At 47.6% G+C, this 26,656-nt stretch overlaps 6 protein-coding genes across 9 annotated transcripts; 4 read left to right on the top strand and 2 right to left on the bottom strand.

The window, feature by feature from the left end:
• Positions 1-162: 162 nt before the first annotated feature.
• On the bottom strand, positions 163-20,773 carry rhogb (ras homolog family member Gb). The gene is made up of 9 exons (XM_077592004.1): positions 20,421-20,773; positions 19,721-19,836; positions 14,141-14,246; positions 7,321-7,445; positions 3,726-3,973; positions 1,582-1,643; positions 1,309-1,449; positions 1,038-1,208; positions 163-912 (listed from the first exon to the last, which is right to left on the bottom strand). Exons 7-9 carry the CDS (start codon positions 1,435-1,437, stop codon positions 637-639), a joined length of 576 nt encoding a protein of 191 aa, XP_077448130.1. The 5' UTR covers positions 1,438-1,449; positions 1,582-1,643; positions 3,726-3,973; positions 7,321-7,445; positions 14,141-14,246; positions 19,721-19,836; positions 20,421-20,773; the 3' UTR covers positions 163-636.
• Positions 4,987-11,302, top strand: stim1b (stromal interaction molecule 1b). 3 transcript variants are annotated; one of them, XM_077591995.1, is made up of 14 exons: positions 4,987-5,263; positions 6,002-6,109; positions 7,135-7,265; positions 7,348-7,462; positions 7,588-7,699; positions 7,791-7,906; positions 8,325-8,499; positions 9,045-9,222; positions 9,291-9,458; positions 9,541-9,641; positions 9,733-9,971; positions 10,104-10,190; positions 10,331-10,397; positions 10,700-11,302. In XM_077591995.1, exons 1-14 carry the CDS (start codon positions 5,260-5,262, stop codon positions 11,070-11,072), a joined length of 1,974 nt encoding a protein of 657 aa, XP_077448121.1. In that variant the 5' UTR covers positions 4,987-5,259; the 3' UTR covers positions 11,073-11,302. The 3 variants fall into 3 exon arrangements, with proteins under 3 accessions (XP_077448121.1, XP_077448122.1, XP_077448123.1); XM_077591996.1 differs by having other exon boundaries at positions 4,990-5,263; positions 10,334-10,397; XM_077591997.1 differs by lacking the exons at positions 4,987-5,263; positions 6,002-6,109; positions 7,135-7,265 and having other exon boundaries at positions 7,356-7,462; positions 7,588-7,712.
• Positions 12,503-16,542, top strand: dub (duboraya). The gene is made up of 7 exons (XM_077592002.1): positions 12,503-12,558; positions 13,260-13,344; positions 14,180-14,260; positions 14,680-14,748; positions 14,884-14,949; positions 15,009-15,224; positions 15,296-16,542. The coding sequence occupies exons 2-7, from the start codon at positions 13,315-13,317 to the stop codon at positions 15,668-15,670; spliced, it is 837 nt and encodes a 278-aa protein (XP_077448128.1). The 5' UTR covers positions 12,503-12,558; positions 13,260-13,314; the 3' UTR covers positions 15,671-16,542.
• On the top strand, positions 17,285-20,982 carry guca1d (guanylate cyclase activator 1d). The gene is made up of 4 exons (XM_077592005.1): positions 17,285-17,744; positions 18,900-19,049; positions 19,551-19,638; positions 19,711-20,982. The coding sequence occupies exons 1-4, from the start codon at positions 17,550-17,552 to the stop codon at positions 19,830-19,832; spliced, it is 555 nt and encodes a 184-aa protein (XP_077448131.1). The 5' UTR covers positions 17,285-17,549; the 3' UTR covers positions 19,833-20,982.
• Positions 20,983-21,287: 305 nt separating this feature from the next.
• Positions 21,288-25,185, bottom strand: alg8 (ALG8 alpha-1,3-glucosyltransferase). Of its 2 annotated transcripts, XM_077591761.1 has the most exons (14): positions 25,049-25,185; positions 24,720-24,858; positions 24,312-24,390; positions 23,971-24,164; positions 23,637-23,746; positions 23,504-23,571; positions 23,311-23,437; positions 23,126-23,229; positions 22,746-22,866; positions 22,494-22,633; positions 22,204-22,343; positions 22,024-22,121; positions 21,749-21,821; positions 21,288-21,642 (listed from the first exon to the last, which is right to left on the bottom strand). In XM_077591761.1, exons 1-14 carry the CDS (start codon positions 25,083-25,085, stop codon positions 21,414-21,416), a joined length of 1,659 nt encoding a protein of 552 aa, XP_077447887.1. In that variant the 5' UTR covers positions 25,086-25,185; the 3' UTR covers positions 21,288-21,413. The 2 variants fall into 2 exon arrangements, with proteins under 2 accessions (XP_077447887.1, XP_077447886.1); XM_077591760.1 differs by having other exon boundaries at positions 23,311-23,571; positions 25,049-25,182.
• ccdc90b (coiled-coil domain containing 90B) lies at positions 24,815-26,593 on the top strand. The gene is made up of 9 exons (XM_077591762.1): positions 24,815-24,982; positions 25,078-25,197; positions 25,391-25,494; positions 25,560-25,661; positions 25,734-25,775; positions 25,846-25,917; positions 25,978-26,031; positions 26,156-26,270; positions 26,347-26,593. The coding sequence occupies exons 1-9, from the start codon at positions 24,931-24,933 to the stop codon at positions 26,400-26,402; spliced, it is 717 nt and encodes a 238-aa protein (XP_077447888.1). The 5' UTR covers positions 24,815-24,930; the 3' UTR covers positions 26,403-26,593.
• Positions 26,594-26,656: the final 63 nt, after the last annotated feature.

Raw genomic sequence — 26,656 nt, 5'->3', positions numbered from 1 at the left:
GCCCTACTGCAGTTCACCACTAGGATATATTCTCATTTTAAATGCCATTGACAGTCTGGGACGTCCACTCCATAATTTAAAAAAATATATATATATTTTTTGGCATTTGACTTCTACTAGTGATAAACTTTTGGCCGTTATTTCCATCTGAAAGAAACGCGGTGGAGATCTAATATTTATTGACAGATTACAGGCCTTTTGAGAGCACCTCTGGGGAAATTTGGCTTTTCAAAATGCACAGCAGGCAAGTGGCGCATTTCCCTCACTGCTGGAGAGGAAGAAAAAAAGAAGAAGTTGTAGACAGGAAGAGAAAGCGGCTTCCCGGCGGCTGCCAGGAGTTGCCGGAAAGGACGGACAATCGGCGCCGTCTTCCTCTGTGGGAGATCTTTTTTTCTGCCTGGTCATTGGAGAAAATGCTGCGCTCTTTTTTGGTGGTGTAGAATTTGTTTCAATTTAGTCTGCTCCTGTGGATTTGATGTGGAGAGGCAAATGGGTTATGAACTTGTTGGATACCATGGAGGGTGTCTAATCAGTTTGAAATGGGAGGGTTGACAGGTGCAGTTGGTTTTGGGCCATCCCGGTGGCCGCGTTTCAAAGAGTCTGGCCAGCCTGGCCTGTTTTTTTTTTTTTCCTTTCTCAGAGCAGAACGCAAGGTTTCCTGGTGACGGCGGGCTCCGGGTCCAGGTAGGCCCTGACGGCCTCGGCGAACACGTCCTTGATGCCGTCCTGGTTGAGGGCGGAGCACTCCAGGTAGCGCACGGCTTGGATCTGGCGGGCCAGCGCCACGCCCTGGTGGTGCGTGACGGGCGCCTGGTTCTGCTCCTTCAGCTTCCTCTGGGTTTCGCCGTCGTTTCGGAGGTCGCTCTTGGTGCCTACCAGGAGGACGGGGACGCCGGAGCAGTGGTGGGAAACCTGCGGGAGAGCGGGCACGGGACGGTTAAGGTCCGCTCCTTCCGTCCGAGCCGGGACGGGACGGGGACGGGGACGGGACGGGACGGGACGGGGACGGGACTCCGCCCCTCGCCTCGCTGGCTTACCTCGGGATGCCACTTGTGTTTGACGTTCTCGTAGGAGGCCGGGCTGGAGATGGAGAAGCAGATGATGAAGACGTTGGTCTGCGGGTACGACAGCGTCCTCAGGCGGTCGTACTCCTCCTGGCCCGCCGTGTCCCACAGGTTGAGACTGATGATCCTGCTGTCCACCGTCACCTGAAATCCGAGCAGTTTTGGCCGTTTGGGCCGTTTGGGCCGTTTTGGCGGTCCGTTATTCCATTCCGGCCGGGGGTGTCGGAGAAAGCTTTTTGCGCACCTGGCTGCTGTAGTTGTCAAAGACGGTGGGGATGTACTCTTTAGGAAAAGCTCCAGTGGTGTAGGAGATGAGGAGGCAGGTTTTCCCCACGGCGCCGTCGCCCACCACCACGCACTTGATTGTCTGCATGATCTAAGCCACCTACGACAGACAAACGTTACGCCGACTTTCCACAGGCGTGACTCGGGATCCTAAGTCAGGCTACATTTTGGACTCGGTTTTTCGACCAATTGCTAGGTAGACACTCAAATAAACAGTTGCTCGCACGTTTACCTGTCCACCGGATTGAATTGGATTAATTGGTTAGAGACTCATGACATCCCATCGTCTGGCTCCTGAGAAGAAAAAAGAGAGTAAACTGTTAGTATACGTAAATGTAATGTATGATTTATACTGCTCCCTAGCGGCCGTCACCACCACAAGTTGCCAAAACGTTTGAATGGATTAGACATTAGATATTTAACAACGTAGTACTTCTTGCAATTTCCTTATTTTGGAACACACATTTGTGGGGGACTTTTATGGCTCTTTTATGGGTGGTGTTATTCCGGCGCACGTGGCGTCAAAGAATGAAATCCAGACTTTGAGAATGCGGCCCGGCCTCCCGGGACCCATGGATCTGACCTCGCCCAACCTGATCCGAGTCCTGCTGGAAGAAGATTTAACCCCTTAGGATGGCTGACATCTTTACCAAGCCGGCCCCTTTTACTGAAAGCTATCTTGGAAAGGGAAGATAATAATAAAAAAAAGATGTCTGTGGTCTCCACCCAGTTGGAGTAAAAAGTTGATCCACGAGGCTTGCCTTAGTCACCCCCAAATGTGTTCCGATTTCGAGCGGGGCTGTCCAAACTCCGAATGAACGAACGTAGACGGGACGGTGAAAGAGGTGTTGAAATGTTGTCCTGTCGAAACTTAAACGTTTGACTAAAATAAGGAAGCTTTTGTGAAGCAAAAAGTCCTTGCGGTCTCATTTTGAAACCAAGGGGACATCTCCAGTGCCAGCCACACTTTGTGAAGAAGAAAAAAATCTATACATTTCCCCTTTTTAAACGACAAATGGATGAAATGAATCATTCTTTCATTTGAAAAAGGCCAATATTTACTGTTTCCGGCCTTTTTTTTTTAACTCAACAATGTGCGTCAATGACTTATTGACTCTCAAAATAGAATATCATTTATTTGCTAACTGATTAACCCTAGTTTACCTGAGATTAACGGTGCTAGGCGTCCAATTCATTTGGACTTGGTGTGGCAAATATTTGGGTAAGCGAGGTGGTCCGTGACAAAGACGAAGTTTGCCGGCACTTCACATCAAGTGAGCGTTGGTTATGAGGAAGTGAGCAAAATAAAAAAAAATGCGACATTTCCTTCTGGTCAGCTGAGATGTCTATTTTATGTCTGCTGACCTGTTGAGGAACTAATCGCTTCTTACCGAAGACTCAACACGTCTGATATTAGTCATTTGGTGTTTTTTTTTTTGTTATTTCATTTTCCTATTCCGACGGGAGTCCTGGTGGACGAGCCAACATGTCCGTCCAATAGATGTGACGGTATTTCATCTCCTGAACAATCGGGCCTCTCATAGCGCCGTCGACAATAGAGGAACTAAGTGTGTGTGTGTGTGTGTGTGTGTGTGTGTTGAACGTGAAGCAGGAAGGGTTTGCCCTGGGGTCCTTAACTCTTTGGCTGCCTTTGACGACGATGGACGTCCAATGGCGGCCTTTTCAAACAAGTTTATCGCTAGTAGACGTGGACGTGGATTCAAGAGATAATATTAGCTTAACTCGCGTGTTGTGGTCGTGAGGAAAAGAGGGATTTGATATTAAAAAGATCTTTTGACCTATCATAATTAGGCCCAGATTCTCATTTTTAAATTCCATTTTATTTTTTTCACTTGGATTTATTTATATATATTTTCTAGTTCCTAGTCCACCGTTATTTTATTTATTTGGTCATGTTTATATAATAGATCTTTCTTTCGAAGGGGATCCTTCAATTATTTCAATGTATTTAAAAATGATGATAAATATATTTTTTTTCATACCTATTATTCCCCCCCCCCCATGGCAAGATATGCCCAGGGAGGGCGCAAAATATTGTCCCCTGAGCAAAAGTTGGCCCCTGGGCTACAAGTTTGATCATATGGCAAAGTTACTACATACTCAATGTAAAAAAAATGAACCATTTTTAAAGCAAGTCTTCTACCACCTTAAAACCAAAGAGGCAAAAAAGTGAAGCTTTGCCGTAAAATACCCACATTTGACCATGACACAGTAGTATATTGGCTCATCCACCAGGACAAACGACGTAATTGGAATATTGTGCTACACGAGCAGTAATGTTCAAAATGACTGGTGATATCCTAGTGATCATTTTCAGCAAATTCAAAGATGGAGCAAAAAAAGTTCCTCACTCACCCGTCGTCGGCCTCGTCCGATCACACCCGCGCCGTCCGCTTCGTGCGATGTTTGTGAGGGACTGAGTGCGTGCCAGCGAGCGAGCGAGCGTGGAGGGGTGGAGCGTCAAAGCAACAACAGCAGCAGAAGGCAGAGGAAGAGGAAGTTTACTGTCCTCCACCACGCTGCCAATGGGTCCTGACTGCCATCAGGAAGTACTACTCTTAGCGGACCTACTCCAAAGAGACTAGATCCGCTTTGAGGGCCACCTGCAAAACATACATTGGAACCACCATTATGACCAGGATTTTCCCTCGAAAGGGTCATTCCCTATCTCTGCTCATTTAAAAGAATGGAACCTTAATCATATTCATTGAGCATTCGTGCTGCTAAATTTAATCCCACTGGCGACTCCTTAAATTGATGTTGCGCGTCTGAGACACTTCCTGTTGATTTTCTAAGTCACTTTCCATTGATCTTGCCCCACGTCCTGTCATTTGGGGACATTTCCGGGTCACTTCCTGTCGATTTGCCGTCATATTCGTTTCTGGGAATCTTTGTGTCCATTTTGGATCATTTCCCGTTCAATTTAAAAGGAGTGAAAACAGAAAGAAACAGGTTGTGGCTGCCAAAACACTCGAGTTGTTTTCCTTTTTCTTTTTAATGAATTGCTTCTCAATGCCTGCCCTATAAAGGTTTCAAAATTCTGAAATATATAGCTGGGTAAGGCTGTCAATATAGTGCCGTCTGGTGGTGAAAATGTGCATACCAGGAGTCCGTTTCATGGCATATAAAGCAGTACACTTGCACTTTTGCTTTTGGCCAACAGGGGGCAAACCCTGACTGTTGCTAAGTCATTTCAATGATGCCTTTCAGTGTCACACGCGCTATTGGAAATGAGAGAATCTTGAAAAACCAGACAAGACAACAGCAGCGCGTCAACTGCGGAATACGAATTTAAAGAAAATCATCCTTTTTTTTCAAAGGTAAAACAGTCATATTTTTGTTCCGGACATTCACCTAGTCGGAAAGCGGTGACATTAAAACTATTTTTGACATTGTCGCAGTGCATATTCAAAGACCTAATTTACAAGTTGAAATGGGAGTGTTTTTTGTGTGCGTTTGAGTAAACGGATGGAAATGACACCATGACGGTGAATATGACGTTGTAAATTTACTTTTGATGAATGATCACAATCTGCAAAACCCGTGCAGCGGGAATTTTTTAATGGTTTTGGCCCTGGCCCTGGCCCAAAGAGAGGAGCTTTTAGGAAGCAAACCTTTTGGGTGAGGCTCCGTGAAGGCAGCACGAGCCAATCTCTTCACTCTTGGCGTTTTTTTTTTCGTTTTTTTTCTTCCCACCGCAGCTGTCTGAGTTTGCCCCTTGCCGAAGAAGTGTCAGATCGTCAAGCGGGTTCTTCTCTTTCTCTTCATTGATGACTTCCGCTCGTTCGGATCTGATCGGATCGGATCGGACGGCGACGTCGACGTCCCTCCCTTCCATGGATTAGATAGGAGGAAGCCACGGTGCCTGCCTGCCTGCCTGCCGTCACACATGAGTGAGTGATGACATGACTTGACATGACTTGACTTGACTTGATAACCAACACTTTTGTGGCCACATTTCACAAGGACTGTCGACATGCAGCTCAACCGTTGCCTGACTTCCGACCACCGGCGCAAACTCTTTTTAGTGGGGAAAATGGAAGGTTCTTGATGTTTGGGAGAGGGGAGATGACGTAGTGTTCTGATCACCAAGACCGAGAAATAGACCAGAACAACCAAGTCTTTATCTTTTGAACTTTCTTTAAAAGACAAACTCATGGTATTTGCAACTCTTCCAACCCATAAAAATCGGTCTCAACTCTAAAAAAAAATGTCACTGCGTGTAATCTCTACAGGGAGGTCTCAAGTTCTCGCTCACTTTGTTCTTCTTGGGGAGGAGACAAACTCAAAGGGATACTGTTCATGGGCAGATCACAATTCAATTTGCCAGCTATATATGTCATGTTTTTGTCTCGGGGGTGATGATTTACTTGCAGAGTTATTGTTGCCTGTAGTTTGTAAGTTAGCCGGTAGATGGCATGCTCACTATTTGGTTGTGATCTCAATGTCTCTGGGAAGCGAGTAGAGGGGGTCGTAGTTCGTTTTGATCCTGTTCGACTCAATTCTTGCAAAAACAAAGCCTAGTCTTAGCCACTTTTGATTGATCTATATATATTTATATATCCATTTCTTCCAATCTGAGCAGTTTAATATTATTAATAATTTCCTGTTTTGTGTACTCGTCACCCCAGATATGGCGCGTGCTTGTTTGTGGCTTCTGTGCTTCCTGAGCGTCGGGGTCGGCGAGGGCGACCGTACCCAGACAGATCGCCAATATCAACGTTCTCGCCAAGACTCAGGTATGTGGGGCGGGGCCGGAAGGGACGGGGTGCCGTGGTGCGTGCATACCTGGACCCCCGCTACTCTCTTCCGGACAAATGATTTAACCATGGATTTAATCAATCAAAAAACATTTACTAAGGTGGGTTAGTAGCAGTGAACATGAATTCATTGGCTGCTATTGACGCCGCTAGACGTCCAATCCCCTTTTGCGTCACTCAGTCAAAACAGATTGGTAGTACACAGTAATATTTTATGGGTGTCAATACATGTGCCATTGTTTGAAAGGAAGTGCAGAGCGTCGGCGTGACGTGTGCGCGCCAGCGATAGTCGGCGGTTAGCCGACCGCCGCGACTTCCGCGCCACATTACAGGAAGCCAACGTTGGGACGGAAATAGACTGGGTGGAAACGTCACTTTTAAGACGACGAGAAGGCGCTTTTCCCAGAGAAATGGCAGGGGGGGGGGATGCTATGTCAGGAAAATACAAATGGGCTAAATGCTAGACGAGCCAGCGTGTTTGTGCGGCTCTGATTTACGGTGTTTAAGTGTGCTTCCCAGACGATCCATCCAAATGACTTCAAATGTGCACCGAGTGTCTTTGCTCTTTAGTTTCTATTATGGTATGCGAGCGCACACACACACACACACACACACACAAGTGAGTGATCATCCAGACTCTCTCCAGGGGCCCAAATGACCAAATGTAGGCATAAAGTTCTGGCTGTGATCTGTGCAACTCCATTTAGTTGCCATAGCGACCAAGATAGCCAAAGTAAAGGGGGGGAGGGCTGCAAGCTAACGGCTAACATTAACTAACAACAATGAAATGTATTTACAAGATGTGAGTCAAAGTCTAAGGGGATTTTTATAGTGTGTGTATATGTATACAATTGGTCAACTTTAAATGTTCTATTAGACCACGATATACTCTTTCCTTCATCGTAAATTCTTCATTTTTGGTTATCTTGGTGAATAGGTTTTCTGTATTTTTTCCCCAACGTATCTCCACAATAAGTCTTTATCTTGAAACATTTTTTTTTTAGAGTTGTGCACCGTGGACCGGCAACTGTGCGAGGACGAGAACGCCCTGTTGAGTTTTGAGGCCATCCGCAGCATTCACGGACTGATGGACGACGACGCGGACGGCACGGTGGACGCGGCCGAGACGGACGAGGTTACACCTTAAACGCCCGCCCTCGTGGAAATAAAAGACAAAGGAGTTGACTGACCTGTTTGCGTCTTGACCTTTTCCAAAGTTCCTGCGGGAGGATCTCCAGTGTCACGACCCCAAAGCCAAGCACACCAGCTTCCATCGTGCCGACCTGCGCATCAGCGTGGGGGACATTTGGCGCACCTGGAAGAAATCGGAAGGTGGAAACATCAAATCTACACTACTTTAAAGCTTGCAAGAAAATTGAAGAGTTGTTCAAAAACAAGCCCAAAACCATAGGGTGCTAACGCTGTGGCGTTTGTTGACGCCAACGGTACGTTTTCAGTGTATAACTGGACCGACGAGCAGGTGGAAGAGTGGCTTGAGCTCAGCGTGGAGCTCCCCCAATACGCCCAAAGCTTCCGCAAACACGGGCTGGATGGCAAGGCGTTACCAAGGTAACACTGACCTGTACGTGTCACGGTCTACACGCGAGGAGGACACGCCTCCGTGAACGTGAACTCATCTTGCTCTATTTTTTTTTTAAAGGCTGGCCGTGAAGAACGCGACCCTGACTGGGACGCTTTTGAAAATTTCAGAGCGCAGTCACGCTCAGAAGCTGCAACTCAAGGCTCTGGACACTGTCCTCTTTGGACCGCCGCCAGGTATGCCGAGCTGACTTAAACTGACCATGGCGCTATTTTTCTTTTAAAAAGACGAGTCCAGCACTAACAACTTCTAGCCAATCTGACGCGAGGGAGGGCGTTAACATAAACGTTGAATTCAACTCCCCGATAACCTGTTTTTAAAAGTCAGGTGAAGGTTCGTCCTGCACAACGCAAGCTATTTTGAGAGAACTGTGAATTTGCCGTCTTTTCCTCCTCTTTGACCCCTGAGAAAAAATATCCAATATTTACAAGGAAAAAAACTTTTTTTTCTTCCAATTGATAAGTAAAAGGAAGTATGAATCCAAAGAGCCTTCTTTGGAGTTCAAACTGGAAAGCCTCCGTCATCTGTTGCTGTCTGTTTATATAACCCTGCCTGCCTGCCTGCCTGCCTGTGTGTGTGCGCGCGCGATAAAAGTCCTACAGAACCGATGGAAGGACATTGTTCTGGGCGTGTCTGTGCTTGCCGCGCTGGGCGGCTGCTGGTTCGCCTACGTCCAGACCAGGAGGTCCAGGGACGACCTGAGCAAGCTGATGAAGGACCTGGAGGGTCTTCAGAGGGCCGAGCAAAGCCTGCTGGACATGCAGGAGAAGTGAGTGGAAAGTCCTTTTAAGGACGCCGAGAGACGAGTCTTTGACAGTCTGTCAAACTGTAGCGCTAGGGGGATTAAAGCTGCAGACTCCCGGGGATTGTCCGCCGCCGTGTACTCAGCTGCTCGGCAGAGCCGATGCCACTCAATTGGACTCGAGCGGGCGCTGACGTCGCCGCCAGTCGTAGGCTTTTTGCGCACTTTGGTCTTCGTGCTGGGCGGGCGGCGGCGCCATCTGCTGGCGTGGCTTTAGAACAGAATGCCCGTCTTCAAATGAATTGGCTGATGTCATTCGGCAATTGGATGAGACGTCTACCGGCCTCGGCTGGCGAGTCGAGTCTTTCAAATGCTACCATGATAGGCCTCCCAGATGAAATGAATCATTAATCGCTCTCGTTGACACTTTGGCGGGGCCAGGCGTCCAATCCGATTGAAGCAGGGAGGGAATGAACCAACCACGTTGACCTCGGCATAATCGGATGTCGCCGATTGTCCGTTTGGAAGTGAGCCAAAGCTATTTTTTTTGTCATCTCCGTTGTCGTGGCGAGGCTGCAAAAGGCCCGAGACGATCAACGCTCCGTTCAGGTGGAGAAGGTAAAGGTGGAGGAGGAGCTGAGGAACGAGATCCACTGCGCCAAGCAGGAAGCCCAGCGGCTCCGGGAGCTCCGCGAGGGCGCTGAGAACGAGCGCTGTCGCCAGAAGTACGCCGAGGAGGAGCTGGAGCAGGTCTGGGAGCGGCATCGGGACCGGGATTGGGATCGGGACCTAATTTCCGGGGGCGCCGTCGCACGCAGGTGAGGATGGCGCTGAAAAAGGCCGAGAGGGAGCTGGAGTCGCGGGCTCGCCGCTCGCCGCCGGAGGCGCTGCAGACGTGGCTGCAACTGACGCACGAGATCGAAGTTCAGTACTACAACGTGAAGAAGCAGAGTGCCGAGAAGCAGCTCCTGCAAGCCAGAGAGGGGGTGAGTAGATGGGACGGAGGGCTCCTTTTGCCGGCGCCCGTCGCCGCCATCACGCTGACGCTGCGCCCCCTTGACTTTACAGGCCGAGAAGATCAAGAAGAAGAGGAACTCTCTCTTCGGGACCTTCCACGTGGCTCACAGTTCTTCCCTGGACGACGTGGACCACAAGATCCTCTCGGCCAAGTTAGCGCTCTTTGCACACGGTAGCAGCACCGCCACGTACGCTTGATCCAGACGGTGACGACGGGGACGGCGACCCCGGCGTCTCCCGCAGACAGGCCCTGGGCGACGTGACGGCCGCCCTGCGGGAGAAGTTGCACCGCTGGGAGAACATCGAGTCCCTGACGGGTTTCTGCCTGGTCACCAACCCGGGCCTGAGCGCGCTGGCCGTCGCCCTCAACCTGGAGCCGTCCTTCCTGGGCCTGCGTCCGGCCAGCCCGCAGCACCACCTCCTGCTGTCCGACGACCTGGACGACATGGACGAGGACATCCTGTCGCCCGGAACGCTGAAATGTGAGTCGGTTTTTGGCTCTTCCGGAAAGCCGTTGAAGGGCGTCCGTTTTGGGCGAGGTCGCTTCCTCTGCTTTCTGACAAGCACGTCTCCGGATAGTGTCTGGGCTTTTACTCCTGGTGGGATGCCTTCAGATGCAGCCTGGCAGATGGAGCGGCGAGTGAGTGACCTCTGGCCACTGGGCAGCATCGCGGATAACCATTCGCCATGGAAACTCTCTGGTTGGTTGTCGCCCATCTTTTTTTCCTACTAGCAAAAAATCAAAGTAAACAATGAAGCCAAAGGGTGCTCTAGTGCTTCGACTTGAATGGAGTTGGATCTTCTATAGTCGCAGAGTACGTAACGCTTGGCGTGTGTCCAGCAGCTCAGAGTCTGACACCCCTGCAGCAAAGGATGGGAGATTCCACCTTGATGTTCAGCTCTCAGAGGTTAGTTGGGGGGATAAACAGGCAGCTTTTGCATTTTGGGAGTTTACTCACAAGCAACAAAGTAGTGGTTGTGGGCCCCATCTGTCATTTTTCTATGGCCCACAAAGTCAATTATGCGTCGCCACTTATTTTTTTAAATGGAATTAATAGCATATTTCTCCATTTTATATTATATTAATGCAATAAGAAATGTTTTTCCTTAGTATGAAATCCCCAAATTGAAAAATAAATAGTTTTGACGGCCCCTTTTTTGAGTGAAAAAAATGGAATGAGTAATATTTGAATTTTTCTCCTACACGCAGGGACATTATGGACGGCTACGACTCGGACTCGCCCCTGGCGTTCTGCCACGGCCCGTCGGCGAGGCCCCCGCGGGGTCGGACCTACGGAATCGCGGCAGGAGGAGGAGGAGGAGTAGGAGGAGGCCTGGGAAAGAGCTCCAGCCTCGGGGAGCTGAGCGGCACCTCCTCCTCGACGGCGGGCGTCCTGGCCTCCTCCTGCTCCACTCGCTCGCTCTGCTTCACGGCCGAGGGCGCCGACGGCCCCGCCCTCTACTCGGCCGTCCCCGCGCCCCCGAGGCGGAGCCTGGCGGAGGAGGGGCGCGAGGAGGGCGACGCTGCGGGGGGCGGCCGTCGCAGAAATGCCTTCAAAACCATTTTTAAGAAGAAGAAATGACGAATAGTGATGATAGATGAGAATTATTTTTGCCATATGTCGCGCAGCACTAATGTGTGTGTGTGTGTGTGTCTGAGGCAGGATGTGACATCAACTGTATATACTCTGAGCAAAGTATTTATGCAAAGAAAAGCATTGTTGAAGAGAAAGAATGGCCCCTCCCTTTTGGTACAAGTTCCTAAAATCCACATTTCAAATGTTGTGTAGTATTAATAAAAGTAAAGACAATGCCTGTGACTACCTTTTTTTATCTCATTCTGATGGACTATTGAAAACATTTTCAAACATTTGAAACCAAATACAGCAGCACTTCAAAAAATGTCATTAACAAGAGTAGCTTGCAAAGTAGTTCCACAACTAGGCAAAGGAAAAAGTATATTCACTGTGCACTTCGATATAGGAACATCATTTGAAACAATCATTGTGCTTAAGACTGCCCTCTACTGGCAAACTTGTGACCAACAGGCACAAATAAGTCCACGTGCCGGGTACGCGTGACCTCTACTGGCAATTTTCTGACCTACAGAAGGTTGCCCTTTACTGGCTAACTCCTCGCTATAATTCCACAATTAATTCATCCGCCTGGATGCAAAATCAAGGGCTCGGAAGATCAATAGATAATGGCCGTATGTTTTTTAAGAGGCTCGGTTGCCCAATGGCAGAGGCGTGCCAGTTCAAAGTTGGCGTCCACAAGAAGAACGACAACGGACCACCTGATGGTTGACTTGACAGAATTCGTTCAAGCTTGTAAACAAACAAAAAAAAAAGTACTTCAATTCTGCACTTCCAAGTTAAGGACAAGTGAAACTTGACAAAGTACAATGAACGCACCTCCTTGTCGGACACGATAGAAGTGAAAATCCTTTTTTTGGGGGCCCAAAAGAGCCAAAAGGAGAAGTGAAAGTGCTTGGTCGTCATGAGCCAATTTCCCTGCCAGGTGGAGACATCTTTTGGGAGGGGTTGTGGCGTGGGTTCCTCTTCAAAGGCATCGCGAGATTGACGCCTCACTTAGTGAAAACAAGCGCATACTTTTGCCCTCAACGCTGACAACACAACATGAGAAATAGCATAGAAAGCAACTGGGCCATTTTACCTAACGACCACATTGCAAGAGCATTAGTGCCCATTAGAAGAAGATGAAGAACAACCAGAATAGCCACTTAACAGGCCAAAGCAAGCGACGTTTGGAGACCTCCGCCCGCCCGGGTGGTCTAAATCTCCCCCTCCAAGCTTTTCACCGGTAGTTCGAATCCACTACAGAGCGATCCCAGTCCGATATTGGAAGGCTTGAACTTTTGTTAATGAATGAATGCGGAAGAAGCGCTTTCGTGCACGCCAGAAATGATAAACATGTGACCGAACATGAGCCGCTGCGTATCTGTAGTGTTCTATATTTATCCGCCAGGCCTGCCTGCCTGCCGGCGCTCTCTCGCACGTACCGACCGGGCGGACACAACGCAGCCGAGGCGCCAGCGGCGGGATGGAGGTAAATTGCTTCGAACGTTGTGCGCGTCCGCCATTGTTGCCGTAGTGGTTCGTATCGGGAGGCGCTTGCTCTTATGATCGTCCACCAAAATTTGATGCGCGCGTACATGGCTTTATTAGACCGCCGCAAAGAACTCAAAGTGGATAGATGTGGACACTTTGGTTCTGGATCCCGGTTTAAATGAACAGAACGGAAGGCTGTTAGTGGCATGCTAAATCTTCTCTTATTTGTTTTGAAGCTGTTCACACGGTCACGAACAGCCCTCCCACCTCAAATGGATTGGACATCTCCACAAAGTCATTTCACGAGTTTCAATTGGCTCCATTGAGAGCCACGTGATAGGACGTCTAGCCACGTCAATGGCACGGAAAGCGTTATGGCCGACTTCCTGGGGACGTGGTGCAATCCTCTCGGAAAGACAATGCTCACTTTTCAAAAGGGATTTCACCTTCAATTAAATGGAATCAATCAATCAATCAGGGTTGAAGCATTAAACTCGTCAGTAATTTGCGCATCGGCCTGCCTTTTTTGTTGTTGTTTTTTTTGGGCTGATTTATGAGGTGACGAAACAGCGAGCCACCGCTCGACTTCCTGCAAGCGCCGCGCCACGCCACAGAGACGCAAGCGAACCTCGTGCTCGGCTTAGAAATGCATTCATCGACTCATTTTGACACTTCCAACTTTTTTGGGTTCTTAAACAGATGAGCCAACGGCGTGCAGCTCAGTGAAGTGGCGCTTTTTGCAAAAGGGACAACCATGCACGAGGAACAGGAACAAGAAAGTCAGGTAAACATTTTCACCTCTTCTCATGAATATGATCTAAAAAGTTCAACAGAATCGGAGCTACATTATTACGGTATTTTGGGGACTATGGGGCCTACTTCAAATCCTTGATTTTTCCCTCCAATGGATTGTGCGCCTCATGTCTGAACTTTCTGCTCCAGTAAATTGCATAATAATACTTTTCATAACCATAAATAAAACAGTATAAGAAATAATAACAATTGCAGAGCGTTATAATCGGGTGCGCGTTGTGTGTTGAATTAAACGTGAGCATTGATAGCGTAAATGAAAAAAATGTTCAGTTGACGGCACTATTCTAACCTTTTACGCCCCCCGTGTTTATACGCTAATGAGCGGCTAAACGGAGCCTTCAAGGCGACGCTTTTGACTTTTTGGACTATTTGAAACGGCGGGACTGGATTTCGGAGGGCGTGAAAAAACTTCAACAACCGCAACCAGAAACAAGATGTTAAAAAATGGTACATTTTTAGACTTCCATCCTTGTGAGTGACGCCTAAGCCACCCATTAAAAAGAGGAAGTGCGTATAACTGTTCTGCCTTTCCCTGCCGTCGAACGACAAATAGGCCGAGTGCAACGCGGCGATTTTAAAGTGTCATCTCCGTTTAGTTGGCGGATGCGATGTGATGCGGCGCCGCCAAGATAGCCGACTTTCAGGCTGTGTGGCGAGTTCATTATCTGTTGAAAGTGAGCCACGCGCTTGGAATGGACTAATGTGGCGTAAACAGCTGCGCCATTGTGTGTGCGTGCGAGTGTGTGCGCTTGTGTGTTGTAACTCACCCGCCCCTTTTGTTCATCCTCCATTGGTCCGTCCGTCAGGAGCGGATTTGTTCGCGGCCCTCCGTGGCTCAACTTGCCGGAAGGTTCGCCGGTTCGTCTCCTCCCTCTGCCGGTGAGACGGTAAGTTTGTCAAAGCTGCTTTACCAATGAGTCGTCCACTACGGATTTTACAAATGAATGAACCTTTCGCGGATGACGTTGACCTCCGCATTGTCTAAATACGTTCAATTTGGAGTCGCGAGGTCAAAGGTCAGACTTGGATTCAACACAACTCAACAAGAATGAAGGGATTGGGAACAGATTTGCGGAAGAGGTGATAAAATTGTGAGGTCAAAGGTCACAGAGGTTAAAATGACATTTCCCGGTAACGCCTTTTGTACTAGAAGGTAGTAGTACTGAATGAGGTTTGAACCACCACATGGTCAGAGGTCTAGTTGTTATTAGTCATGGTTGCAATTAGCCTTCATTAGCGATTTCCTGCATTTCGGAGGGTGGCGCCTGGCATTGGTTATGGTCAGTTAACGTTTTTTTTTTTTCAGGAAAAGCCAGTCCGCCGGCGACCGCCTCGCACCTTACAACTGCCCAAATGCCACGGAGACGAGCGTGAGGTGAGAGCGGGCTACTGAATTCTGGCGGCGTCAATGAATACCTTGCAGATCTTTAAATTGGGCATATACACAGATAGCTAGCGTACGTGCTAGCACAGCAACTAGTTGACATGCAAATCTAACTTTAAATGTCAGGAAGCCGCGGGCGTGACGTCTCCCGTCAAAGTCAAGAGGAACTCCGCCCTGATCGAGAAGCTTCAGGTGAGTCCGCCAGCGGCCGGACGTTCTTTACTCCGGCGCCGAGCCCCTCCCTCTCCTAGGCCAACCTGGCTCTGTCGCCCGCCGCCCTGCTGCCCTCGCCCGGGAGCCCCGGCGTCAGGCCGCCGCCGTTCAGTCCTCCGCCCTCGCCCGGCCCCGTGGCGGCGAGCCCCTCGTCCGCGCTGTCGTCGCCCGCTTTGACGGAGGAGGAGGGGCCGGCGTCGTTTGAAGCCCCTCCCACGGCGACGGAGGGAGCCCTCTTGGTGAACGTAAACAAAGTGGGTCAGAGTGTCCCGGCCTTTTTGCTTTGTTTCCCTCCCGTAGTCGACGAATTGTTTTCCCTCCCCAGAGCCGGGCCCGCCACTCCCTCAGGCGACGCCCTCCGTCCCGCCGCCACAGAAAATCCAGTGGCGGGGAGGACGTGGGCGTGGCCTCGGAGGACGCGGACACCCGGGCCGGCCGACCCGAGCCGAAAAGCAGGCAGGAAGCGGGAGGAGATGTCTTGGGCGACCCGAATCCCAGTCTCCTCGAGAAGGACAAATCCGACCCAAGCCCAGAGGAAGAGCGGGCCAATGACGAACAAGATGAGCGGCGGGTGGACAAAGAAGAGAAGGAAAGTGGAGACGGCGTCGGCGTGGAGGCGGAAAAGCAGGAGAAGACTTTGGCGGAAGATCAGAATAACAATCGAGAAGCCCTGCGAGCCGACGCAGCTGAAACGCAGTGACTGCTAGCCAGCCAGCGATATTTTGACCGGCGATACGAGACAGTGAGACGGGGACTCCAATTCACGGCAAAATCACACTGATATGCACGCTTTTTTTGGTCACATTCTCATCCCTATCTATTGTATAAAAGCAATTTGTTGACTTTGTATTAAAGAGCCATTGTTCCAACAACGGTGTGCGGGGACTGTGCTTGGAGCCAAAAGCAGGCAGGCAGGCAGGCAGATAGTCTAAGAGCCAAACTCTTGCAAGGCATGCATTTGTATTTTCTCTTTGATTTTTAGGCTAATGAGCGTAAAAACCGAGCATTGTCTTTTTTACATGATGTGGTTTCTGAGAAAAATGACATCCAAAGTGGACGCCAGGCCTTTGTCGTCCAAAATGTAACATTGTCGTCTTAGACAACCAAAAATGTGGACTTCAGCACCACAAGAACCAAAGCAAAGACCAGGAGCACTGGACACGAGCCATCGTTCCGATTTTCCCCGGGTCCTGGGACGGGTTTAGGTACGGAAAAGGCTTCCCAAAATTTGGCCCCCGTCCACTGGGTGGCTTCGCCATTAATCCTGGCCAAGGTCCTTTTAAGGAAAGGGAGGGATGAGGAGGGAAACTCTTTTGCCGAGGCCGGAATCTCATTTGGATTAGCGCTCTGATGCAACATTTGGTGACACTGTCCCGACAAATAAACACACAGGTGGAAAGAGAAGATTTCTGTCGTAGGTACGGACACTATTTGGTCACCTCCTTTAAAGTCATGACAATGTTTTTATTTTGTTCCGGGGTTTGACATCCAAAAATCATTTCCGCTTTTTTTCCAAACCAAAATATTGTAACTTGTGACTCACAGCATCAATAAATCCTGCCTTATGTCAAACCCATGTTTCAGATAAGGATTTTTACAGCAGTTAGACAAGTACAGTAATCCCTCGAATATCGCGGTAAACGTAGACATGTCCGCCGCGATCATCGGAAATTCGCAAAGTAGGGTCACCCCTATAATAACTACCGTTTTTTTCTTCAGTGCTGAGTCCTTGTAGCAAGGGTGGCTTCCGCTTACGAGTTTCAACGTGGATTTTCGCATTTTTAGGAACTTAATTTTTTTTAATAATAAGATTTTTTTCTCTCCAGTGCCGAGTCCTTGTAACAAGTAGAAGACAGGGGAGTGGCTTCTGCTTGGGAGTTTCAGCGTGGATTTTCACAACTTTACTTTAAAAAAAAAAAAAAATTAATAGCAGAAAAAAAAAATTCTTTACAATAACGGAGGGAAGGCTGTAGCGTTGATCTCCAGAAAACTGATTGCGACACATGAAGATGATGCCACATTTAGAGAGGACTAAGAGTAGCTATGTTGATATTTCCGCTGGAACGGTAGGAACATATCTCCCTAGTGGTGGGATTGAAGGTCGACACGCAATTGCGGTCGCCGCCCCGGATTCAACTTTTGTGGCCGGCCGTGACCCGAATGGCACTCAAAGCACGGCCAAGTCGAGATGAAATTGCTGAGTCAGCCCATGCGGGTGACTGACTGACTGACTTCCAATGCGGGATGTCGGCGTCCGTATGAGCCGGGTGATTAGCGTGTTATATAAGAAGGAGCGGGCGGGGCCGGCCAGGTTAGAGGCTCAGGACAGCGCGGCGGCGGCACGGTGGCCTGATCCCATTAGGGGAGCTTTCTTTAGTCTCCCTCCGTCCGGGATCTAAGAGGGTTAGGGCATCCCGAGGTTTGCTCCCGTCCCGTCGCCATCACCGCCATGGACTGAGCGCAGAGACGGGCCCGGCAGGCAGACCGAGTCCCGGCGGTTCCACCTCCGACCAGACGTAGGCTTTTTTTTTTCTTCTCCTTTCTGGGTCGGGGTCGGACAAGGCTTTTCTCCTTTCTCGATGGGCAACCACGGCTCCAACCTGGACGACATCCTGTCGGAGGACATGCACCACTGGTACAACATGTTCATGCGCGAATCGCCATCGGGCCTCATCACGTTATTCGAGCTGAAGACCATCTTGGGCCTGAAGGGCTTGACCGAGAACGCCAACAGTTACGTGGACCAGGTCTTCTACACCTTCGACATGGATGGGGTGAGACCCTCTTAATTTCAACCTTGGGGGGTCCAATGAAAAGATGCTAAAAGTTCTCAAAAGAGTCCATAGCTAATATTTTGCCAGGCTAGCTTTTTCTTGCTGTTAAATCGGCCAAAAATAATGAAATCCAGGTCAGTTATTCAATAAAGGGGTTAAAAAGTTGGGTTTTACATTGAAGTTATTACTTTGTATTTAGAGTCTGACAGGAAAAATGGAGGGAGGGAAAACGATATACGTTTGGCACTTTATTTACGTTATTTTTGCTCCACTTTTGAAAAATGGACTATTTTTGAAAAACAATAATAATAATCAAACCTATAAAGATCTGGCATCACCATACTGTATATGAGCATGATGACATTTTGGTTCATGTCGGCCCCGATATTAACATTGGCCAACAAAATGTCAAGTCTTTATTTGTTGAATGATGAATTCATAAAAACAAAATTAAATTTTACACTAGTTATGTCGATGAGTAGCCTAGAAAGAATTCAACGTATTTTTTTTAGCTTTATAAGGATAAGGATAACTTTATTCATCCCGTATTCGGGAAATTTCGTTGTCACACTAGCAAGAGGGTGAGGATGCAGGAATAGGAAAAGCATTTTAGACATAAATAGATAGGTCATAAGTAAGTTATTAAATAAATACATGAATAAATATATAAACAAATAAGCGTGTCTCTGAAGTATATATATATATATGTATATACACACACACATGCATACACATACGTGTACATACACTTATACATATACATACACACATACACATATTAGCACATATATACATACATACATACACATAAATGCACATGCATGCATACGGTAGGTCTTAACACTCAGCCATTTTTTTTGTTAAAGATTAAAGATTGTTAAAGAAGAATTTAGGTCAATTTGCCCATCCAAAGTCCTCCCTATCCCTGCAAAAGAAGCAGTCTCCTTTCAGATCGTCGTCTAATTGGCTTAGCCACGATAGCGTTCTTAGCTAAGATCTGAGCAATGAGTATATCGGTCTCAAGAGTCTGAACAAAAGGCGATTTGGGGCGTCTGGAGAAACGGGAGACCACCGCGTTTGATGGTTCTTTGGTGGGCTAGCCAGATATTTTGGCCAGAAATAAGTAGACGACATCTTTTTTTTGTCTTGGTGCAGGACGGTTACATTGACTTTGTGGAATACATCGCCGCCATAAGTCTGTTGCTCAAAGGGGAAATCAACCAGAAGCTGAAGTGGTACTTCAAACTCTTTGACCAGGACGGCAACGGAAAGATCGACAAGGAAGAGTTGGAGACCATCTTCTCGGTAACCCCCCCGTGCACGCACGCATGTATATTTCTTCTTTGGTGCGTGCCACACAAATCACTCACTATCCTTGTTTGTTTTTTCAATTTGAAAACCCAGAGTGAAAGCCTATTTGCATTTTTCAAATTTGGAAATGCATTTGAAACCAAAAGAGAACATTGGAAACGTTGGATCAAAAGTTGGTCGTGAAGGTTGTCAGATTAAGTGTGAAGTCGGGCAAGTGCTAATCTGTTCAACTAGATGATCACGAAGCACGGGAGTGGGGACCGCCAATCTTGACCTCATTTTGGCGCTCAGGAATTAACTAGCTAGCTAACTAACTAACTACTAGGGCCAGATTTCTAACCCATTTGAAGTGGGAGCGTTGGCAGCAAGTGAACGAAGCTTCATTCGTTGGCACCGTCCCACTTCAGATGGATTGGAAGTCCGGTAGCGAAAAACTCACTTCATTCAGAGCCACGCGAGACGAATTGTGAACGGAAGCTATGTCTCCCCCAACAGGCGATCCAGGACATCACACGAAACAGAGACATCGACCCCGAAGACATCGTCACGCTCATATTTGAAAAGATTGACGTCAATGGAGAAGGTAAAGCAAAGAAAAGTCCCGTGTTTGTCCCCCCACCCAGTGTTCGCCTATTGACTTTGTGTATCGGCAAAGGTGAGCTTACCCTGGAGGAGTTCATCGAGGGTGCCAAAAACCACGAAGACATCATGGAAATGCTGAAGAACCTGATGGACTTGACGCCGGTGTTGGTCATCATCGTAGAGGGTCGCACATAGTCAGCTGGTGACCGAGAAACGATACCAAAATGCTGTTAAAAACAATCTACAAATTCCAGAGAAGGACTGTCATGAGATGGACGAAAAAATATTATATATTATCTCTCCTATAAATATGCACAAATAGTTTAGCCTGGAAAAAACACACAACTGTTCTGCTTCGGGGATTTAGTGCCTGCATGTTCAATTTCATTGAAATTAAGAATTGGGGGCATATTTCAAATTTGATAACCATGCTTTTTTTTTTCGTTTCAGCGTTGCCCTAATATTCAAAATGGTAGTGATAACACACTTTGACAAAATTATTATGGACATTTATAGCAAAGTACGCTGGTGTTACTTTGTTATACAGTGTTAAGGAAAAATAATTTTAAAAAACAACTAATGTGCCTAACACGCTAGACTAGAAGTTCTGTCGATAATTTTAACATACTTTCCCACAACGATAAACGATAAAATGTTCGGTAACTCACTACCTGCTATTGACTGGGAAAAAAACGAACAACCGTGCAACATTTAGAGCCGTTTAGAAAAATTAAGAGAGTGTAAAGAAGTATCTGACAAATATTGTAAAAACAAAAGCATTACCATCTCTGGCAGTGATTCATCTGGCGTGGATTGTCCGGATATTGGTGGTGAATGATAACCAAACATTTAGGCATCGGGGCTAATCTAGTGACTAGTTGCGTGTATTAGAACTCCATTGGAAGTAATGCTGCTTGCTAGCTAACACCTGAAATAGTTTTAATCAACACTACCGTCGGAAAAATCTGTTATTGTTTGCTAACCGATAACGAGTTCGTTAGGAGCATTCGTGCTAAGCTGTTACTCAATATTGGAATGGGTTGAAAGCTGTGTTCGAGTAGTTAAAAGAAGTGCTAAACTGCAAAGCAATATGTGAACTGGTGATAATCAATGCAAATCAGCTCAGTAAGTTATTACTAACCAGGATAGCAGAACGTGTAGCATCAAGCTAAGACCCCCGCACCTGTTTCTCAGGGTCGAACAGGCTAATGCCTGATTGTAATGATTTTGTGCAATAGATATTTTTTTTTTTTTACAGTAAAAGTATTTTTTTAATATGAGATTTCGTTGTAACGAATCAAGTATTGTGTTGCCTTATGAATAATAAAATGGAATTTCAATCTCAGGGGTTTTTGTTCTGTTGTTGTGATATTCAGATTCAAATTTGATGGTAACAAAACTAAAAGGACAATAAGTGCAATATTGTTTGGAATTTAACTGCGTAGGCAAAGTTCTATTTCTTCATATTGCCCCTATAGTTGATTATAATTTAATAGTACTGCCCTAAGGGGAAATAAATTGTAATACAATATTTTGATTCATTGTACTTATACATAATTACAATTTAAAAAATAAATTGTGCCCTTAATTGGCAAACTGAAATTGAATAGTTCTTCACATAATAAATAAATATATCTAACTCATTCACAGTCAGTTTTAGTATGAGAAATATATTTATTTGAGAGAAACAACAGGACAAAAACACAGCAAGGAGCAGAAACTGCACGACGGGTAAACAGCTTTTGAGTTCCTGCTCGCTCCCCAAATGAGTTCACCTCACGATCGTTTGGACTTTCCGCCGTCCCGTCGCAGCATCGTGGCGTACAGACGCAGGAAAGAGTAGCCCACGCCTAGGGAGGTGTACGCGGACGTCGCCAGCAGCGGGAGGAAGGGCATCTTCCGTTGCCACGGTGACAAAGGGAAGATCACCTCGCAGCCCACGGCGACCACGGCCAAGCCCGACAGGTAGAAGGCCTCCGGGGGCCGAAGCAAACGCCCCGATGCGCTGAAAGAAATACACGTGAACGTAAAATATCTCTGCGGGTTAAAGTATGCGGGCTAGCCACAAAAACACACAAATATTGACAGAGTAGCTATACTAGTTTTAGCACCTGTGGAGTCTGGTCAGAGCAGCAAACGAGAAAATGGTGAATATCAGCATCAGTGCAAATTTGAGGAGGAGCTCTGCAAATGCAACATTGGTTAGCGACACACACTAGAAATCCTACCAAAACATCGCAGACAAAATGGATTGGGCGTCTAGAGCCCTCGACGGTGGGAAAACTAGCCCTTCCGATGAATTCGTTGACTTAACAATGGGCGAATGACCATGAAAATAGACCGAACGCGGAACGTCGGCTAGCGTTCCCCGGTGTGCGATGCGTACCCGCCGGGGTGAAGAGTAGTGGAAAAAGCGAGTAATGAGCCGTGGTGGCGAGGACCAAGAATATCCCCGCGTCCTCTCTGCTCTCCACTGCCAGCAGACTACGACGGGACGACAACAACACAACACGTTTTAAACCTCGGATGTGGACACTGAAAAAAACAAGACGACGCAACGGTAAACCTCAGCGGCAGGACGGCGATGAGGATGGCTTTTTCGTGGACGTGCCAGCCAAACGTGAAGGAAGCCAGCCCGCACAGCAGCAGGCAACGCAGGAAGCCCCGAGGGCCACGAGGGCGGCGCCAGATGGACGCCAACGCCGGCTAGTAAGTCACAAAAGATGGCCAGCATTAATGTGTTGGACGTTAGAATTGGGCAGAAAAGAAAATCAAGTTTGTGAAGAAAAAGTGACTCGAATGGAAAAGACGGTAAATTTGAATGAAGGAGAACAATGGCGTCTTTCCACGTCTCACCAGCATGGACAGCAGGGTGCAGAGAATAGTGACAAACGGGCTAACAGACGGGAGAACCGAGTGGCGGAACTCCTGAACCAATCCGCCCGTCATGGAGGCCCGGGGTAGCGTCGTCTCGCTCACCAGCTTGAAACGAAGAGCTAAAGAGGAAAAACAAAAGATGCAAGTTGTCACTCCGGGTTAGCGTTAAAGCGACGATAACAGAACGGCCTTTCAGTTTCCGCTACGGACTAAAAAGGACGGAATTCTTACCCACGGTGGCCAGGCTTTTATCCAGGACGTTGTACAGAGCCCACGCGTTTGGCGCCCAGTAGGCGTGACAGAGGCCTCGTTTGAAAGGGAAGAGGCGAGAAAGCACCTGAGACGCTTGACCCTGCGATACGCACACCACACGCCATTTGTCAGTTGAGCCGTTGCTTGTGATGGGGCAAGAAGGCATTCACAGAAACGTCATCATTTTTGATGAAGAAAAAAAATTAAAGAAAGATTTACAATGGTCAAAAAGAGTTGGGCAATCTATCAAAATAAATGACAACGTGAACGTTCATTTGCGACAGAGTTCAATGGTTTCTATCGTTTGCCTGAACGAAAGCACGACGACAAAATGAGTTTGACAGCCGCCGTTCGCTCACCATGGCGACGAAAGGGCCGAAGGAAAGGGCGCAGACGCCCACCACGATGCAGCCGAGGGCGACGAGACGCACGGGGCTGAAGCTCCTCCACCTTATGGAGCCGTCTGCGCACAAAAATGCACAAAGTCGTCGCAACGGACCCGCCCGGTTGCCTCCTCGGAATCGTTTCGGCGTGGGCGTCGCACCGCTGCGGTCCTGCATGAAGCAGTAGCTCCTCAGCAGGAAGACGCCATAAGCCGGAGCGACATACAGGTAGATGTGCTTCAGGTTGAGCAGAATAGCGAAGAGCAGCGCCCCCTGCAGGTGTTGAGACTGTTGCAAAGGAGAATGAGCTGATTGGCTGGGGAAATGGATGCAAAAGGGGCTTTTTTTATTTACCTGCAGGTGTTTGGCAATGGACAGCAGCAGGAAACCAAAAAGGAAGCCATTGTACTGAAAGTGGATGTCTTGGAGAAAACATCAAGGACGAATGACGACATCAATGACTTGATCTTCGGCTCACGAAGGATACGATCAACAAGCAGAAGTCCAAAGTTCCAGAGCAGCAGCACAGCCAGGACGAAGGACGGACTATTAAGGATGTCCAAGGCGCCCTTCTGAGTCTTAATGCATTTGCAGCACCTGCACACAAGGAACCGTAGAAATGACCCAAATCAGCAGAAAGTGACTGAGAAATGACCAAGGAAAATCACAAAATGGACAGAAAGGGAACTGAAAATGCACCCATGTTGCATGTTTAATCTTTTTTTTAAAGAGGAATGGCACGATGACATAAGATGTTTTTTTAATTAGACCAAATATTCACAGGGGTTAAGATGAGTCGGACTGACGGCGGTCACACTCACTCTCTGGCAGCGTAGATAAAAAGGACATCGGTGAAAATGACGGAAAGTCTCTGGAAGAGGACGGTGGCCGGACTGGAGTAATTCAGGTTCTCCACCACCAACATCTGGTCGTCAAAATGGCGAGCAAAGTGCGAGAGGCCGTACTCAAACCAGGCAAATAGCGGCGGGTAGTCAAGTGTCCACTCTGATGTGTTCTTCAAGGAAAAAGAAGACAGATGATGATGTAGAAATGAACGTTCTTTTAACTTTTTGAATGACATTGACGATGCTAAATAGGGTTTGGTCACCGTCAATGGCAACCAGGGAGTTAATAGAAGATTATTATTATTTAAAAGACTCACCTCATGATACCACCGGGACACTGGAAGACTGTGTGTGATGGCCAACCAGTTCCTGTGTACTTCAAAGTCGGTGGAGTGACTACACAAGAACATGTAGAATGTTGAAAAGCGCTATATTGTCACTGTAAAACTACACAGCATCAAATGACATACACGCACGTCACATTTGCCAGAACGGGAGATTTTGTCTACAAATTAATTGCACGTGTGACGGCGTTTAAATAAAAAAAATGGCATGAATATATAAATAAAGATATATCACTCTTAAATAATACAATTATACAGTTTAGCTACTCAGTCTGCGTTATCAGTCTGCTGACAAAGTGCAGGGAGCCTGTTATAAAACACAGTTTGTTTCGAATGTCCCAAACGATGCAAAATGACTGAAATAAAAGGTTTTCGACTCACTAGGCGTTGATAAAGAGAGTTTTGAGCAGAGAAACCCCCAAAGCTAAGGCTGGAAACCAGCTGCCTCGGTCCACCGAGGCGGCCGCCATGATGGTTCCCGTGTTGTGTCGATTGAAAACTTTATTGACATCACCTCCTTCTGCAAAGCAGGAAGTTCATTTCCATACTTGAAGTTTCACTTCAAATTTTAAAAGTCAAAACGGGAGTCAAAATGAACCGAATTTTGCGGCGCTTGACGCTCCGGCGTTTGTCAAACTGGAGAGGTAAATAAGCGAGGTGAATTAAACATGACGTGGAGGACATTCTATTCGTCCTTGGTGTCCTTTTACCTCGCCAAGTTGTATTTGTGTTGGAACAGATGTCCATATTGGCAAACCGACGGCGACTTTTGACGTGAGGAAAGTCGAACTAACTCCCCTGGAGCAGCGAAAGCTCACGTTCGACTCCTACGCCATGATGAAAGAGCTGGCGAGTAGTGGTGAGGTGACGGACGGCGATAGACGTCCAATCCGTTTGGAATTCAATGATCAATCTTCCAGTGTATTTTGAACCAGGAAGAGACTGGAGTTTCTTTAGAATAATTTTAGTGGCGAAACCGAGGATTTAAGAGGATGCTCAAGGAATATAATATTTGGGTGGTGTTTTTGTCAATGGTTATCATCACATCCCAGGCTTGGAGAAGCACCAAGCGGAACTGATCGTCTCCGCCCTGGTGACGTTAGCGACGGCCAACTTGGACATCGTCTACAAGGACATGGTGACCAAGTCGCATCAGGTAGGAAGGACCCCGTCAATGAGAAAGCCACGACCACGATGGTGAAAACCTAAATCTGCTTTTAGGAAATTGCCTTGCAGCAGATTATGGCCCACTTGGACGCCATCAGGAAGGACATGGTGATCCTGGAGAAGAGCGACTTTGCCAACCTGCGTTCCGAGAATGCGGTAGCGATTCGGCGGATGGATCTTCCACGGGAGCCTGCTTGTCACAAAACTACTATATGTATTATCTTTCAGAAGATGAAGCGAGAGCTGGAGCAGCTGCAGAACCGACTGAAAGTGAGTCCATCGGTGTCTGCGTGAGCTGCCAAACCGGCAACACGTTCAACACGTTGCTTGCTCTCTGCAGGAAGAGAGTGAAAAAATCAAAGCGGAAACCAAATTGGACATCAACCTGGAGAGAAGCCGCGTTTCCGACATGGTAAGCGCCGCCACTCCGTCGTGCGCCCCCCCCCAACCTAGTCAACTTGGGTTCTATCAGTTCACAGAACAAAACAGAAAACTGATGGAGGCCAGCACAGAATTCCACCAAAAGGTACTACTATATACTCAAGTTAAAAAATTCTGAAGCTTGCGGTTTTAGTCCCCAGAAGAATGTAGTCCATCGCAGCAATGCCCGAGTGATGTCATTATGGAAAATGTCATTGTACGTGTTGTAGAGAGCAGAATTAGAACACGACAACATGGAGACCAGCAAGAAGATGGACCTGCAGGTGGCCTCGCTCAAAACAGTCCTGGAGTCCCTCAAGCTAGAGACCATCCGCTACCTCGCAGGTTCCCGTCACTTCACAGCTTGGGCGTTTACCGCTGATTGACATGTTTAGAATTGGAAAATGTGTTGTCTCCACAGCCACGGTTTTCTCCTGCCTGGCTATTGCTCTCGGGGTCTACCGCCTGTGGAGGTGAAGCGTCTTCCATATTTTTTAATTCTTGGAAGCAGTGTGTTTTAAATGGATGACCAACATTGTGGAGCAAGTTGACTTGAAGCCATACTATCGTTTTTACCCTTGCTGGTAAAATCAAGAGACAAACAACAATGTTTGAAGTCACCAAAGTTTTATTTTTCAGCACAATTAAACCAAACAATCACACAATAAGTTTGTGAACCCTTTATTGGAACTCAACACAAATCCCCCCGCCCCCCCCCCCTCCCCAAAAAA

This window comes from Stigmatopora argus, chromosome 22 (genome assembly GCF_051989625.1).
Source record: "Stigmatopora argus isolate UIUO_Sarg chromosome 22, RoL_Sarg_1.0, whole genome shotgun sequence".
In the NCBI taxonomy this organism is placed as follows: Eukaryota; Metazoa; Chordata; class Actinopteri; order Syngnathiformes; family Syngnathidae; genus Stigmatopora; species Stigmatopora argus.
The sequence above is the reverse complement of the archived record's forward strand: the minus strand, read 5'-3'. Positions and strand labels throughout refer to the sequence as shown.

Coding starts and splice junctions, on each gene's coding strand:
- rhogb (XM_077592004.1), bottom strand. CDS start 1,437: ATGCAGACAATCAAGTGCGTGGTGGTGGGCGACGGCGCCGTGGGGAAA. Junction 1,209..1,308: donor TTGACAACTACAGCAGCCAG/GTGCGCAAAAAG, acceptor CTCGGATTTCAG/GTGACGGTGGACAGCAGGAT. Junction 913..1,037: donor AACACAAGTGGCATCCCGAG/GTAAGCCAGCGA, acceptor GCTCTCCCGCAG/GTTTCCCACCACTGCTCCGG.
- stim1b (XM_077591995.1), top strand. Junction 7,266..7,347: donor ACGCGGCCGAGACGGACGAG/GTTACACCTTAA, acceptor CCTTTTCCAAAG/TTCCTGCGGGAGGATCTCCA. Junction 9,972..10,103: donor GTCGCCCGGAACGCTGAAAT/GTGAGTCGGTTT, acceptor GGATGCCTTCAG/ATGCAGCCTGGCAGATGGAG.
- dub (XM_077592002.1), top strand. CDS start 13,315: ATGCACGAGGAACAGGAACAAGAAAGTCAG. Junction 14,950..15,008: donor CCCTGATCGAGAAGCTTCAG/GTGAGTCCGCCA, acceptor TCCCTCTCCTAG/GCCAACCTGGCTCTGTCGCC. Junction 15,225..15,295: donor TCTTGGTGAACGTAAACAAA/GTGGGTCAGAGT, acceptor TTCCCTCCCCAG/AGCCGGGCCCGCCACTCCCT.
- guca1d (XM_077592005.1), top strand. CDS start 17,550: ATGGGCAACCACGGCTCCAACCTGGACGACATCCTGTCGGAGGACATG. Junction 19,050..19,550: donor AGTTGGAGACCATCTTCTCG/GTAACCCCCCCG, acceptor CTCCCCCAACAG/GCGATCCAGGACATCACACG. Junction 19,639..19,710: donor GATTGACGTCAATGGAGAAG/GTAAAGCAAAGA, acceptor GTATCGGCAAAG/GTGAGCTTACCCTGGAGGAG.
- ccdc90b (XM_077591762.1), top strand. CDS start 24,931: ATGAACCGAATTTTGCGGCGCTTGACGCTCCGGCGTTTGTCAAACTGG. Junction 25,198..25,390: donor GAAAGAGCTGGCGAGTAGTG/GTGAGGTGACGG, acceptor ATCACATCCCAG/GCTTGGAGAAGCACCAAGCG. Junction 25,495..25,559: donor TGGTGACCAAGTCGCATCAG/GTAGGAAGGACC, acceptor ATCTGCTTTTAG/GAAATTGCCTTGCAGCAGAT.
- alg8 (XM_077591760.1), bottom strand. CDS start 25,085: ATGGACATCTGTTCCAACACAAATACAACTTGGCGAG. Junction 24,859..25,048: donor CACAAATACAACTTGGCGAG/GTAAAAGGACAC, acceptor CCTGCTTTGCAG/AAGGAGGTGATGTCAATAAA. Junction 23,747..23,970: donor TTTATCTACGCTGCCAGAGA/GTGAGTGTGACC, acceptor CCTTGTGTGCAG/GTGCTGCAAATGCATTAAGA.